This window comes from Anticarsia gemmatalis, chromosome 5 (assembly GCF_050436995.1).
Source record: "Anticarsia gemmatalis isolate Benzon Research Colony breed Stoneville strain chromosome 5, ilAntGemm2 primary, whole genome shotgun sequence".
Classification (NCBI taxonomy): Eukaryota; Metazoa; Arthropoda; class Insecta; order Lepidoptera; family Erebidae; genus Anticarsia; species Anticarsia gemmatalis.
In genome coordinates, this window is record NC_134749.1 from 10,493,583 (window position 1) to 10,507,575 (window position 13,993).

Here is a 13,993-nt window from a genome sequence, read left to right on the forward strand (position 1 = left end):
AGAGCACATGCGTATCATCATGGGACAACACAGAATGTTCGTGCGAGCGCGGTCGTGTTGGTCCGCAATGTATACAAGCGTGCGACCTGCAGCCGTGCGGAGAACATGCCACGTGTTCCGTACATGATTCTGACAAAGGATATTCGTGTACTTGCGATGATGGATATATGATGACTGGTTAGTATTGAATTTTGAAGCATTTTTGTATGTGTCTGTCTTTTATAATGTTGAAGTTAGTAGCGCTTGACCGAAATGTGTGTGTTTTAGGTAATTTTCTTTAGCAGTTCTGCTTCTACTTGACCTCAATTTTTAAAGACCTCACACTCCTTTATATTAAAAGAAAATTTTGCTCAACAATTATAAAGTAATGGCTAGGTTTTAATCTATTTGAATACTAGCGAAAACTTGCGTTCTCTGAAGACTGTTTTGTCTAAACTCAGAGCCCAATTGCTTCAGTATTTTTATTCGTGTTCGGAGTGTAGTAATTTATACTTATTCTTTAATGTTTATTTTTGTCTCAGCATCAGGCTGTATAGAGGCAGTAGCGCAAGAGTGTCCGGGCGGCTGGTGGGGCGGCGCTAGCGGCGCGTGCGGGCCGTGCGACTGTGACGCGGCGCGCGGCTACCACCCGCACTGTCATGTCAGCACTGGACATTGTCACTGCAAGGTAATATGTCATGCACCTTATTTATGAATATTTAAAAGGTAAAATAATTAAACGTAAAATATCGAGACTGTAGCAGTCAAGTGCAGTAGATCTAAGAAATAAACAAATAAATTAACCATGACTAACGTTCATTGATTAGCAAGCAAAATAATAAACACACAGGGGTGATTTCGATTAATCAATGATTCTTAGAAATATGAAACCTTTGCGCTGCGTTATGGAATTTAATACAATCATGTCGTGTTTTACTTAGGTAGTTTTCTTTCCTCTTCAGTACAGGTTACTACTTTTTGACCGAAGAGGAAAGAAAACTACATTTTTCTCTTTTATACCAACCTATTTCAACGATGGATTAACTACAAGAAATTATCTCTATAATCCTCCTTCAGCTCAAAAAGCAAAACAATTGCAGAAACCCTTCTAATTTCAATTCATATTTCACAGGAGAACCACTACAAACCAGCCGGTTCAGAAGACTGTCTCCCCTGCCAGTGCTACGCGGCCGGTTCAGTCAACAGTTCATGTGAGACCAGTACGGGACAGTGCTACTGTAGGGACGGAGTCATCGGCCGAGCGTGTGATTCTTGTGCTAATCTGTATGCTGAAGTTGCACCTAATAGTGGTTGTGAAGGTAAGCTTTTCTATTAGGTTTAAGCATCTAACATAAATGAAGATAAAAGTTAAGAGTAAACACTTGCTCTTACTATAACTTAGACTGCCTCTGGCACAGTGGCTTAGGTCGCCACGATGCTACCATTGCGACGGAAGGTGGGGTTCGATTCCCACACGGAACAATTGTCCATATTTATGCAAAAAGGAACCACACAGCAAATACGTACTTTTGAGATATCAAAGGTTTTACAAAAACATGTGCAGCTCTATCAGTTGTAGTTGGTTCTGTTCTTCTTTTAATAAACCCTATTTCTGAGGCGAAAATCGCGTCGTTCTTTTTTGTATAAGGTTTTAGACCATTTCTATATTAGTATTCCGCTAAAAAATAAAAATCGAAAAATTGTCGTGTGGTTCCATTTTGCATAAATACGGACAATTATTTGTGCGATCCACAAATATGTTTGTAAAAGTTCCCGCGACACAAGAGCAATTCTTAGTACGTGAGTTGTCTTCTCTTAACTTAACTTTTAATTTGATCAAGCTTTAACTTATGAAGGTTAATTAGTAAAGTCTTGGTTACTCAAAAAGTAGAGCAGCAGTATCTCTCTATTTTTTTAATAGCAAAAGAATAATACTTTTTGAAGTATGAAAATATGATTTTGAGGGACAATGTTCATACTTTTTTTGCAGTTGTGTATGACGGATGTCCTCGTTCGTTCACACACGGCGTTTGGTGGCCACGAACCAAGTTTGGAGTTGAAGCCATTACAGATTGTCCTGCAGGTAAATACATCTTCTCCTTCACATATAGCTAGTTCGCAAAATATGTATGCATACAAATATAACCTTATTATTTTTTCTTCAGGGACCAGTGGTAAAGCAACTCGAATGTGTGATGAAACTCAAGTGGTACCGTGGCAAGAACCTGACATGTTTAACTGCACTACATCAACTTTCTATCAGCTAAGGAAACAGGTATGTCACTTATGGTATATCTTCCCGTAGTCCCTATTTTGAATAAATAACATGAACTTTATCAATAGCAGGAAACTGCGTACGTAAATAGGGTAAAAGCATATTGCTCTTAATGCTTTGTTTTTACCACAAATGCGAAAATGTCCAAGAGGCGTACTCGACGGTGTCTGAATAGGGTAGATGACTACCAGTCAAATCAACTTCTCTTTATGAAATGTCAAAAATACATTCTAATATAGAAATACGAAAAAGTGACGTCACAGTTTCGTATTTTCGTTGGTATCAAATGAGTGCCTAATATAATGTTTCAGTCTGTAGTAATTACAATTTTAACACTATTTACCAGCAAAATGACATAGCTTGGGCATTTTATATGAACCTTTTACGAATATAAGTTTAATATTTTTTCTTTAACCAGTCAACTACCCAATTCAGAGATACATTTATATTGCTAACAGAAAAAGTTGACCAATATCTTTTTACCCTACAGCTAAGTAAGATCGAATCAGGTGAGTTGTCAGTGAACACGTTCGTGGGCGTGCGTCTGGCGGCCGACGTGACGTCAGCGTGCGAGCACACGGCGCGGCTGTACGGCGCCGACGTGCTCGTGGCGGAGCGCCTGCTGCTCGAGCTCATGCACTATGAACTGAGGCAGGCTGGGCTTAACCTTACGCATAGCCAGGATAAGGATTATGTGCGGGTGAGTAGCAAAATTTTTATTTGTGAGTAATGTTATGTGGCGCTGCGGTCGTGAATTGCTTTCTAGAGCTCAAACCTCATGTCATATTGTGTCTATTAATAAACTTATCGGTGATATACCTAGAGTATGGAACTAAGACTCAAAGTTCGTGCCTCAAAGAGCTCAAAAAATATTTTAAGTAATTAATAAGTTAGTTAAGAATGCAGAAAACAATTTTTTTCAGAATTTATTTCGAGAGTCGTGTTAAGTTGATTTAACTTTCTCACTTTTAAAAGGAACTTTTTGTAAGCGTCAATCATTATGGTGGCTCATTAAGATATTCCAAAGAACTGTCTGAAATCATTCTCTCTCATACAAATAACATACTCATAATCTTTATTTTCTTCTAGAACGTAATAAAATCAGCGAATACAATACTGAACGAGGAATACATGAAGGAATGGCAACGTATTAGAGAACTGACCGGTCACGGCATGGAGCTGCTACTGCAACAGTTTGACAAATACATCGCAGTGCTGGCTGAGAGTCAGCATGATACTTACACCAGTCCCTTTGAAATCGTCACTAGTGATTTGGGTGAGTGGTTTCTGAAAATATACGGCCTAAATTATTTATAATGTAAGATGTGTTTTATTATGAAAATGTCTTGACATTTATAAACTATGCCAAACTACTTTGAATGGGCCTACGGTTTGTTTGAAACCAATCACACATCGTGGTTATTGCAAACCTATGTTAGTGTTATTACCGTGACTAAAGCTTCAAGTTATAAAATCATGTTTTATCTATAACTTTAAAATGTTTGATCTAAAGACTTTTATTATTATCTTAATTTGGCCATTAATTTCGCATCAAAATATATCATCTACATCTACATTTTAACTTCAAAAGAATAGCTAAGCCTAAACCTCACTTTTTCTTTCAGTTATCGGCGTAGACATAGTAACAGCGGAATCAATATACGGCTTCGAGCCGACTCAACTGAACCGCTACAACATAGACTCATACACGACCGAACGCGTAGTCCTACCGGACACGTCCTCCTTCATACATTCACCCATACAAACACCCATCTACTATGCTAATGGGAAGGTCAACAAGCATAGGAAACCGTCCAGCCCGACTGTGTCGTTTCCCAAATATAATAACTACGTGAGAAACAAGAATAAGTTTGATAAGTTTACTAGAGTGTTGCTGCCGTTGGATCTGCTTGGTATTAATAATAATAATGTCCAAGGTGAGTTTTCATTGTTTGGTGTGTTTAATTGGCTTTATTCTACTTACTGTCCTATTCGTTTGCAACAAAAAAACAAAGGTTCTAGCTGGAAAATTAACTTTATTTAAGTTTAAGTTAAGTTCCTAGAATTTAATTGACTCCAATAGCAAATCATTTAAGAATTACGTACTACTTCGAAGTGGCTACCATCCTTTACTTTAAAATATAACCAAAAAACACAATATTATACGCTTACCAATCAATATAAAACTCTTTTTTTAGTACGACTTAAGAAATGTACGTCTATCTGAGCCAGGATAAGCTATCACAGCGTTTTGTTGAATAGTGTCTATTGAAATCCAAAATTACAACAATTAAGAACTGCTTAGCTGTATTTCAGAAATAGCGTTTCATTTAAAAACCATCAAAATCATCACTAACTTACACATATACATTTCCAGAAAACCTAGAACTGAACTACGAATCGCGCGCCGTATTCTCGTACCTGCAATACTCTCGCAATACATCTCAGTTGATGCCGTTACGCATGGACGAGTCAGTCTCACAACGATGGGGTGTCAACATCACCGTCGGCTCGCCTATTATACAGCTGGCCTTGTTTGTACCGGAGTATGTCTGGATGAAGGAGGCCAGTGAAGTGAATGAAGATAACTCGATTGATGCTTCTGGAGATGATGTTGAAGGTATAGTAATGACAGAATTTAATATTATATTTGAAACTTAACTTTTTTTGTAAGACGAAATCAAATAAAATAAGATCAATTTAGATTCCTAGATTCTTATTTATATGGCAAGACGTAACGCCTGCTGTATAGAAGAATCTATATCTAAGTAGAACAAATTAAAACCTGAGCTAAAGATCTCCGATATTTGTTAAGTTAGAAGACTATATAAAAAATGGTGACTTGTATATTTTGTCATTACTTCGATAATGCACGCTACTATATTTTATCTTTATCATAGGTATCGTATACGCAAACAAAGGTAATCACCAAACCCACACATCAAACCACTTAAGCCCAGTACCACCGAAGAACACATGGACTTCTGAAGACACGCAGAACCAAGACCACGGCCCAATTCTCATTCAACCAGCTTTCAAGAAGCAAGAGAAAACTTACACTGGCGAAAGTATACAAGAAAATGAATCGACTTACATCACCGAGAAACTCGAAAGTCATGACGCACCTAAAGTAATGGCTTTGATAATGGAAAGCGGGAACATTTCCAAAGATGGTCTGAATAAGAAGTTGGTGTATAAAAGCCTTAGCGGGATCAGATTGAAGAGGCCTATTAGACTGCAGATGTGGTTGGATATTAATAAGGAAACATTTGGGTCCAGGACTAACCCTCAGTGTGTTCATTGGTCTACTTTGAGAGGGTGAGTCTGAATATTCTATGCAGCATTGCTCTTAAAATTTGACGAAAAAGCTAAAGAAGATCATGTCCTTTTGACAATTTTTGTGAAGTTGGCTAGACAAATGGTCGAAGGAATCTAGCCTATAGTTGATTTATTACTTCAATATCATGATATCTCTATCTTCTATCTATTAATATGTTTATGTTCTATCTTAATATATTAGTGACAGTCGACAGAATAACTCTTATAAAATTGTTTCTCCAATGTTGAGCAGAAGGTCCTTTTCTTTGTCTTGTCGGTATTAACTATGTTTCTTTTGCATAGGTCTGGTGAATGGTCTCGCGTGGGCTGTCATACGGAGATCGATTATGATTGGTCACCGTACTCTAATGAGCCTTTGCTCATCAACTGCACGTGCAACCATCTGTCCACCTTCGCAGTGCTTGTTGATGAAGTGGATATTGAGGTAAGTGGAAAGATACTTCTATGAGAAAATGATTATCAGAAAATCTCTTTGAAGTACTGGCTCCAAAATCATTCCCTGATACATTAACTTCTCTGACAATTAGATTATGTTTTTTTCCTTTGTTCCATTTTGAAATCTGGAGAACTAGGCATATCAAAGTCTGTTTCGATTTGCAGCTGCAATTTCGTTTCTGTTAAACCTATTCTTCAGACACTTTAAAACGCGAAATTATTACTTTATCATGATAAATCTTCTTTTTCTCTTCCAACAGTTCGTCCCAGAGCCATCACTCCTGGAATCCGTGACGTCATACACAGCATTCAGCATATCGCTACCGTTGCTACTAGCGACGTGGGCGGCTCTATGTCTGATGAGGGGAGGAGCAGCAACTGTCTCCAACTCTATACATAAACATTTGATATTCTGCGTGTTTATGGCTGAACTGCTGTACTTGATTGCGCTTAAAGCAAGGAGTTCGCTGGTGCAGAATGAGGTTTGTATTCTCAATGTTTTGTATTTCTGTTATCACATGTTACGTATCCGTTGAAGGGAGCCTAATATTAATAAATCGTAAACTTTCTCTGGTAGAAAAATAATATAATAAAATGTTAATCACTCATTTAAGTAATTAGAAGCGTCTGTTACTGACCTAAGAGCTCGTCCAGATTTTTAAGGAGAGGAATTTCGCGTGCCTGTCCTCTCACGCAACTTACAGGTTAAGTTTTGTTAGAAGTTCATGCAAGATACAAGTTTAAAACACGTGACTAGTTTTAAATCATTATGAATATTTAAATTACTACAAATATTGCTCTTTGCCGTAGTTCGTATGCAAGCTCCTGGCCATGTCACTGCACTACTGGTGGGTGTGTGCTCTTGCGTGGTGCGCGTGCGACGGCTGGCAGCTAAGACGTCTGGTGCGGGAGCTGCGTGACGTGAACCATGGCGGGCTGTGCGCGCAGCTCGGCGCCGCCTACGCCGCGCCCGCCGTGCTGCTGGCGCTGGCCGCCTCGCACCATCAGCACCAGTATGGGAACGCGCTCTTGTAAGTATAATGCGCCACTATTTGCTTCAAAAACGTAGAAGAAAAAAAGAAAAAGATTAGAAGAAGAAGAAGTTAGAAGATTTGTCTCTCCTTCAATATATTTAGTAGGGAGTGAATTCAAAAATCTTGCCCTACTATATTTTTGCGATTCCATAACGACTCTTATTTTATCTCTAGCTTAATTTGTTATTGGGAAAGCTTTTTCTATTGGGATAAAGTCACGACATTATAATAACAGCTGCTATTTAACCGCATCTGGGAACATTACTGGGACGTTTATTAATAAGACGAATATGCACATTCGCGCACGTGCGTATACGCCAGTATTTTATAGATATAAAAATTAAACAAATATCTATGTTGTTGTTCCTCTAGTTGCTGGGTGAGCTGTCACGAGCCAGTGGTATGGTGGGTGGTGATACCAGCTGCCATATACGCGAGTGCTGCCATCATATTCTTAGCTGGTGCTACCCGAGCTGCCTTCACTGTGAGAGACCATGTCATTGGATTTGGCAATTTGAGGTAAGAATATGACAGTGAATATTTTAAAATGTGTTTCATAATTGTCTAGGTTATTTATAAAGAAGTGCACTTTGTAAACATATTGCTAACAACGAAAGACGGATATATTCGGGACTCCAATAAGCCGGTACAGAAGATAGTTAATAAAGCTGAATACCTACTGTTGTATTTTTTATAAAACACCGTACTTAGTTATAAGTGTTTGGCTCATGTATTAACGTGCACTATTGACTTACCATTTGTTTTTTTTAATTTTTCCTTTTACCGAAATTGTATCGATAGCATAGTCAAAAAAATTATGTACCATTTTCTTTTTTTCCTTGTCCATCCTCGTGAGATAACGGCATGCTAAGAATAATATACCATTTTGTTTTTTTCTTTATCCATCTTCATGTGATAACATGATATATGTATGTATGTTTTACCAGGATGCTTCTGGGCGTGAGCGTGGTATGCGTTCCACTAGTCTGTGTGTCGTGGGCGAGCGCGTTGCTGCTGGCGAGCGAGACGGGCGCGCGAAGAGATGCGCTCAGCGCGGCGCTAGCGGCCGCCGTCGCAGCGCATGCCGCCGCCGCTGCGCTCGGGTACATCGCCTTCAATGTGCGGGTCAGGGATAACCTCACCAGGTATTACATTTAAATACTTATTATAGGGTATCTTAAAACGCTACGTTGGTTGGTGGATGGCATTACTTATCTCAAAAACTAGTTGCTCCGTTACATTATTAATCGTAAAGCTAGTTTTTTGTGTGTGATTTTTCAATGCCCAAAAGTTCATTCAACTGCTAGCCATTCATGTTTTATATGTACGGCGACAACTGGTTGATTGCACGTCGCAAGAAAAAAGGTAATTCGCAACCTAGCTTTTGATCATTTTAAAATTAAGTCCCAGAATTCAAATATAGAAAAACTACACTTTAATTTTCAAAAATCATTAACTCCACCAATATTTTCTAGGACTGTATTAAGATGTCTCGGGAAGAAAGTTCCACTAGTTGACACATCCGTCATAATAAGCAGCAGTGCACAAAACTTATCACAAGTGAACAGGTAACGTACAATCTGATTAACACCTTATTGCTTTAGAAATAGAGTTGAAATTTAAACGTGTCTTGTTTGTACAGGTCCGCGTTAGCTTACCATAGTAGTACAGAGCCCGGACGTCAATTGAGGAATATTGGTATTTCTGCTTCGTCTACCACATCGCGGTCTACGACGAAAACAAGTTCGAGTCCTTACAGGTAAACATTTTGAATGACTTACTTCTTATTACTGCACTATCAATCGTTCTACAGGCGTTTAGGATCGAATATTACTATATCCGTCACTTCAAAGATAATAACAATTACTTCCACCACGTCCTAAACCAAATATTATTTGTTTGCGAAAATTTTAATTCCGAATGACTTCTTCTTGGTCGGAAGACTATAGATAGATTTGTCAAGTATTTTCTAAGTAGGTATACACCTACTTAGAACTAACAGCAGACTGTTAACTATGAAAATTATTGTTTGAATTCTTATTAATTTTAATTTTACCTACAGCCGCAGCGATGGACAACTGCGTCATACAAGCACATCGACGTCCAACTACAATACGAGCGCGAGTGACATGCCTGCTTATTTGAGAGGCTTCGACTCTTCACTACATACTAGGAAAGACGGTAAGTTGATCGCAAGAATATGTAGATTTCTAGGTGTTGCAGAAATAAGCCATGAGGCGAAAGCTAAGCGTTTTCTAGTCACAAAAAATTGATATAGATTATGGTCTGTACCTAAACAACTTATTTCACTCTCACTTCACTAACTCACTTTAACAATAATAATTGATCTACGTCTAGTAAATTAATTATGTTACTCTCTCCAGTCGCCAAGACTACGTCAAATCAATTCTAACAACAATTTTCCAAAAAATATATTGGCCACCTGTAAAAATATAGCCCAGTAAAAAAGAACAGAATGTATCCCTACATATAATATGACTTGATTAGGAGTATTTTAATGTTGCTGTAAATGCAGAATTTTTAAAACAAATCAACATTACTGATATTATGATATTATTCGTGCTAGACGAGGGACGTCGTCGTCGCAAAGCAGCCACAGACGGGGAGACGACGGGCGAGACCGGCGAGGACCATACTGAGGCAACGGACAGTGACACCGACAGTGCACGAAGCCTGGACCTGGCCTCCAGCCACTCGTCTGATGATGATGAGACCAGCACGCGCCGGTCTAGCCATCCACCTTCTGCTAATAGTAAGTTCAAAGGAAATTACGTGTTATAATTTACCAATGTAGAGAATTAAAAAAATATAGACATAAGTACTTGTAGATAAGGAAGTTCTGAAAGAGGTGGGAAGTCTTTTTATCCACAATCAGAAACCTTTGTGACAACATGGGTTTTTTAGCATGTATTTTTCTCACAATCGTGATAAAATTTTGTCGAGATGCAATAATTATTATTCCCCAATCAGAAACAAACAAAATTCAAGATAGGTAGTACCGCAGATTACGACGAATTGTCATTAAGATTTCAGTCATGGTTACACTTTACTTTAACTAAAACCTTTTATTCTGTGTTTCTCGTAGGAGATCGTGCTACGAGCGGCAGCGCAGCCAGTTACTTACCAAACATCACTGAAGGTGCACCTTTAGCTATGCCGCCAAGATGGCCATCACATATTAGAGAAGGTACTTCTAACAAGACTTTATAACTGTCAGCAAAAGAAAAGTTCAACAAGAACATTTGCAACACCACCTCTCGATATTAATAACTTTCCTTAGGTTTTTGCTACAAACTTTGTACACCACCTAGAGTATTTTAGCAACTATTGCTGCTAACTAGACCATTTAATTTTAATTCTTACTAAAACAGTAGCCATTCTTTGCACACCACATGTGGCAGAATATGCGCTCTTTCACTTTTACTGTCATCTATGTACACCATATTTAAGCTAATAAATTTTTTGATTTGATTTGTTTTGATCTGTCTAAAAGTAGACTCACATTGTAATGATTAATTTTTCAAATCTTCCTCATTGCACCAGAACCAAACCGACCAGAAATGGGTCGTTGGTCTCAAGAAACAGGTTCAGACAACGAAGGAGTGAACGCGGGTCTGGCGTCACCTTCCCCCAACCCGCTGCCGAACCCGGATCTAACGTCTGATGTGTACCAGCTGAGCCGGCATCGCATGAAGCCGAGCATATTGGAGAATGTACATGACACTTATGTCGCTAGTGTTGATGCTTCCAGATTACCGCTGGATAATAGGTAAGATAAGATATAGTAAATTATATTTTTTGATAGAAACTGCATACATTCTACTGTTACCAATTCTCATGACGGTAATGTAGTCAATGACAATACCTATGTTGACCAAAGATTATGCATAACACGACAGAAAGAAAGAATACAATTGCTAATCAATTTCTATTTTCTGGGTTATAACTCCATTGTGCCGAAATGCAGGCCTATTTATTGGGTAAGGTAGACAGAGACATGACATGTGTGAAATCAACAGTAGGTATATCAACTCAATAGATAAACGTTGTACTGCGTCAAAACATTAATCATCAAATCAAATATTAGTCATCTTATCTGGACAAAGTAAGACACACGTCACTTAAATAGTAATACTCAATAGATACTTTAAAGACCTACTTTTTCCCCAGATACGGAGTAATGGAAGACGAGTTAATGTACGGGGTATTACCAACTGACACAGAAAAACAAATACCCTACGACCCCAACTACCCGATATCACCAACCATGTACAGATTACCCGGTAATCCCTACGGGTCTAAAACATACCTACCTACAAGGACATCCGACTATGGGTACAGCCCTACCAAATACCTGAACTCGGAAACAAATGTGTACGGGTCTAGGGATTTTAGGGATTCGGGTGTATCGACAAGGGAACATGATGGATACCCGCCAAGGGATTATAGGGATTCAGGGATTGCGACTATGTTGAAGAATGACTATCAGAGAAAGATGGATAGTCACTACGGTGGGGATTATAATGATAGAATGTCGGAGGGATCCGATAAACATCACCCGCATGACAAATATTTATTCCCTTATACAGGTAAGCTATTTTTGTTTAGTTTTGATTTTTGTAGACTGTTTTTTTAAACCTGTAGGTTATTTGTAGGTGTTACATGTATTTGTTTTAATGTGTTTTTTTGTGATTGTCATATAATTCTTGTCTCCTAATCAAAGATAAAACCTTAAAAAGTCCGGACTGTAGATACATATTGTTTAGATTCCATTGTATATTCGGTCCCTAAGTTCACTTTAATGCAATTAGAATATTTCCCAAATACAATAACTTAAAATTCATTTCACAATTTTATATCAGCGAATCTCACCATAAACCCGTTTTGTTGTTTTGAAAGGAGATCGGCAGATTTCGTACAGCTTAAAGTTTGTGTTGTTTCGTAACAGAATTTGTACCACTTTTTAAGGGGACTAAGTCACTTATTTTTATTTGGGAGTATTATTTTTAGAAGTCCGGATTAATTAGAAAGTATTTGTTTATTTAAATAATAATTTTTGGTCTATGGCTTTTATTTGTTGACAACTAAAGAAAAAGAAAATCTCATGAGACGTCACTTTTCGTCTGACGTCTACGCATCCGCTAATTTGTTGTTGTTTTGGATTGTGGTTTTGACAGCATCTGAGCAATTTAGCGAACTATCGGGGCTTCTAAAAATGGACATAACTTTTACCTCCCAACTTTTAAAAACATAAGAATTTTTAAATAAGCTTGTCTATCATACTAGCTACCAATTAAAACAAAAAGTAAACCTAAACATGACATTTTATAAGCTGTACGAATTCTTCATATAAACCTGCCGTTCGCCTTTCACTTTATTTAATATTTTGAGTGTGTGCTTCCATTTTATTTATTCCCAAGCTTGTTAGCGTCACCGAGAGTTGCTTTTTGACGTTATTATTTTGCTTGCTTTAGCTGAGGAGGACCACGCACACTTGCGTGCCATCAGTCAGTCACCGCAAGTCCATAGTAATGAACCGAGGCCAGGTAATTCACTCGCTTTCACATACCAAGATTTTCACCATAGGATTTTTTATTGACACATTCTGTCGTTAGAGCCACCACTGATTTGCCATGTAGTTCAGTTGTCACCTGTTTAATTACTTAACATAGATTATTTTAAGTTGATATTTCATTTTAAGTGATTGCTTTGAGTAGTGGCGCCATCTAGGGTGTTTTTTTGCGAAATATCCCGTTTTTATTTTTCATAATATCTCATTCCTTAATTTTAACATATTACTTTTTTGTTGAAGGTTATTTATTAAAGTATAGATTGTCTTATCACATTTGATAAAGGATTATTCAGTCTTAGCAAGCGCCTTGCATAAATTGATAAGACAATGTATTTCTTATTATTAACATACATACCTGTTATATCAGTAAAATACAAAAAATAAACAATACAAGCACAATATTCACAAAATCTTAATTTAACTATATAGACTCTTAAGTATTTGAATAATATTATAACTACTTACAATAAATATTCATGTTTTTTCTACCTAGGCGAACCTCAACAACAGCAAATGGGGGCGCCGCTAGCAAGTATGGGGGAAACAAGCGAGTAAGTATTAAATTAATCTACTTAATCTTCATAAATGCATGATCTTATGTGTATGTGGTGATAGAATTACAGGATTCCATATAACAATTATAAATATAATATTATAAAATAGGTATAGGCTAATACAAAAAGAAAATTACAATATAGGTAAGCTTAGCAATGAAATTTAGGTATATGGAGTTCTGTAAACTCAAACGAGGGTATTCTACTAATTATGGTTTTCAAGATAATATCCTTGAAAATGTTATTTTATTTCTCAGGAGGAATATCTGATTCTGTCCAAAGTAAGCATCTTCCTGAGTCTAAAACATTATTATTGCAAGTGATTTTAATAATAACACACGGCCAAAATATTAAAACCTATATTTCTATGTCCAATTCACACCTCACACGTCCTGGGTGACTAGATGAAAAAATAATATTGTCCTTAAATAATATAATAAAATTATAGCAGATTACCCTCAAATCGTCCATTACTATTATAATTTACTTTATAAAACCGAGTCATAATTGAACTTGTCAATAGATGGTGGCGGTTGTATGAGAAACATTCATTGTAAATCATCTTTTGCTTTGCTAACCGGTGGTGTTGCCGCGCGCAAAATCATCTTCAACCATATTAGGGAGGAGGTTTGTAACACTGATATTCCTTATTCATAGTCCAGGTTTTATAGTAATATTTATGATGAATTAACATTTTTTTATTGTTGTAAAAATCTGGACATTGTTCACTGTCTTATTTATATAAATAATAAAACATGGTAGATATGTCTAATAATGCATGATT

The 13,993-nt window shown here is 37.3% G+C and overlaps 1 protein-coding gene across 5 annotated transcripts in view; it reads left to right on the top strand.

The window, feature by feature from the left end:
• The window catches only part of stan (Protocadherin-like wing polarity protein stan), a 203,474-nt gene that overhangs the window by 187,524 nt on the left and 1,957 nt on the right, over positions 1–13,993 (top strand). For 2 of the 5 annotated variants that reach the window (XM_076114743.1, XM_076114744.1), the window contains 24 exons: positions 3–177; positions 522–667; positions 1,112–1,298; positions 1,970–2,062; positions 2,145–2,254; positions 2,745–2,954; positions 3,344–3,530; positions 3,880–4,191; positions 4,632–4,874; positions 5,155–5,572; positions 5,876–6,017; positions 6,289–6,510; positions 6,839–7,059; positions 7,435–7,581; positions 8,010–8,207; positions 8,538–8,630; positions 8,705–8,821; positions 9,125–9,243; positions 9,650–9,835; positions 10,169–10,270; positions 10,627–10,852; positions 11,254–11,672; positions 12,558–12,629; positions 13,149–13,206. In XM_076114743.1, the coding sequence (XP_075970858.1) occupies positions 3–177; positions 522–667; positions 1,112–1,298; positions 1,970–2,062; positions 2,145–2,254; positions 2,745–2,954; positions 3,344–3,530; positions 3,880–4,191; positions 4,632–4,874; positions 5,155–5,572; positions 5,876–6,017; positions 6,289–6,510; positions 6,839–7,059; positions 7,435–7,581; positions 8,010–8,207; positions 8,538–8,630; positions 8,705–8,821; positions 9,125–9,243; positions 9,650–9,835; positions 10,169–10,270; positions 10,627–10,852; positions 11,254–11,672; positions 12,558–12,629; positions 13,149–13,206 (4,403 nt within the window). Of the gene's footprint in view, positions 1–2; positions 178–521; positions 668–1,111; positions 1,299–1,969; positions 2,063–2,144; positions 2,255–2,744; positions 2,955–3,343; positions 3,531–3,879; positions 4,192–4,631; positions 4,875–5,154; positions 5,573–5,875; positions 6,018–6,288; positions 6,511–6,838; positions 7,060–7,434; positions 7,582–8,009; positions 8,208–8,537; positions 8,631–8,704; positions 8,822–9,124; positions 9,244–9,649; positions 9,836–10,168; positions 10,271–10,626; positions 10,853–11,253; positions 11,673–12,557; positions 12,630–13,148; positions 13,207–13,732; positions 13,837–13,993 lie in introns of all 5 variants that reach the window. The other 3 variants (XR_012959493.1, XR_012959494.1, XM_076114745.1) reach the window with 3 other exon arrangements.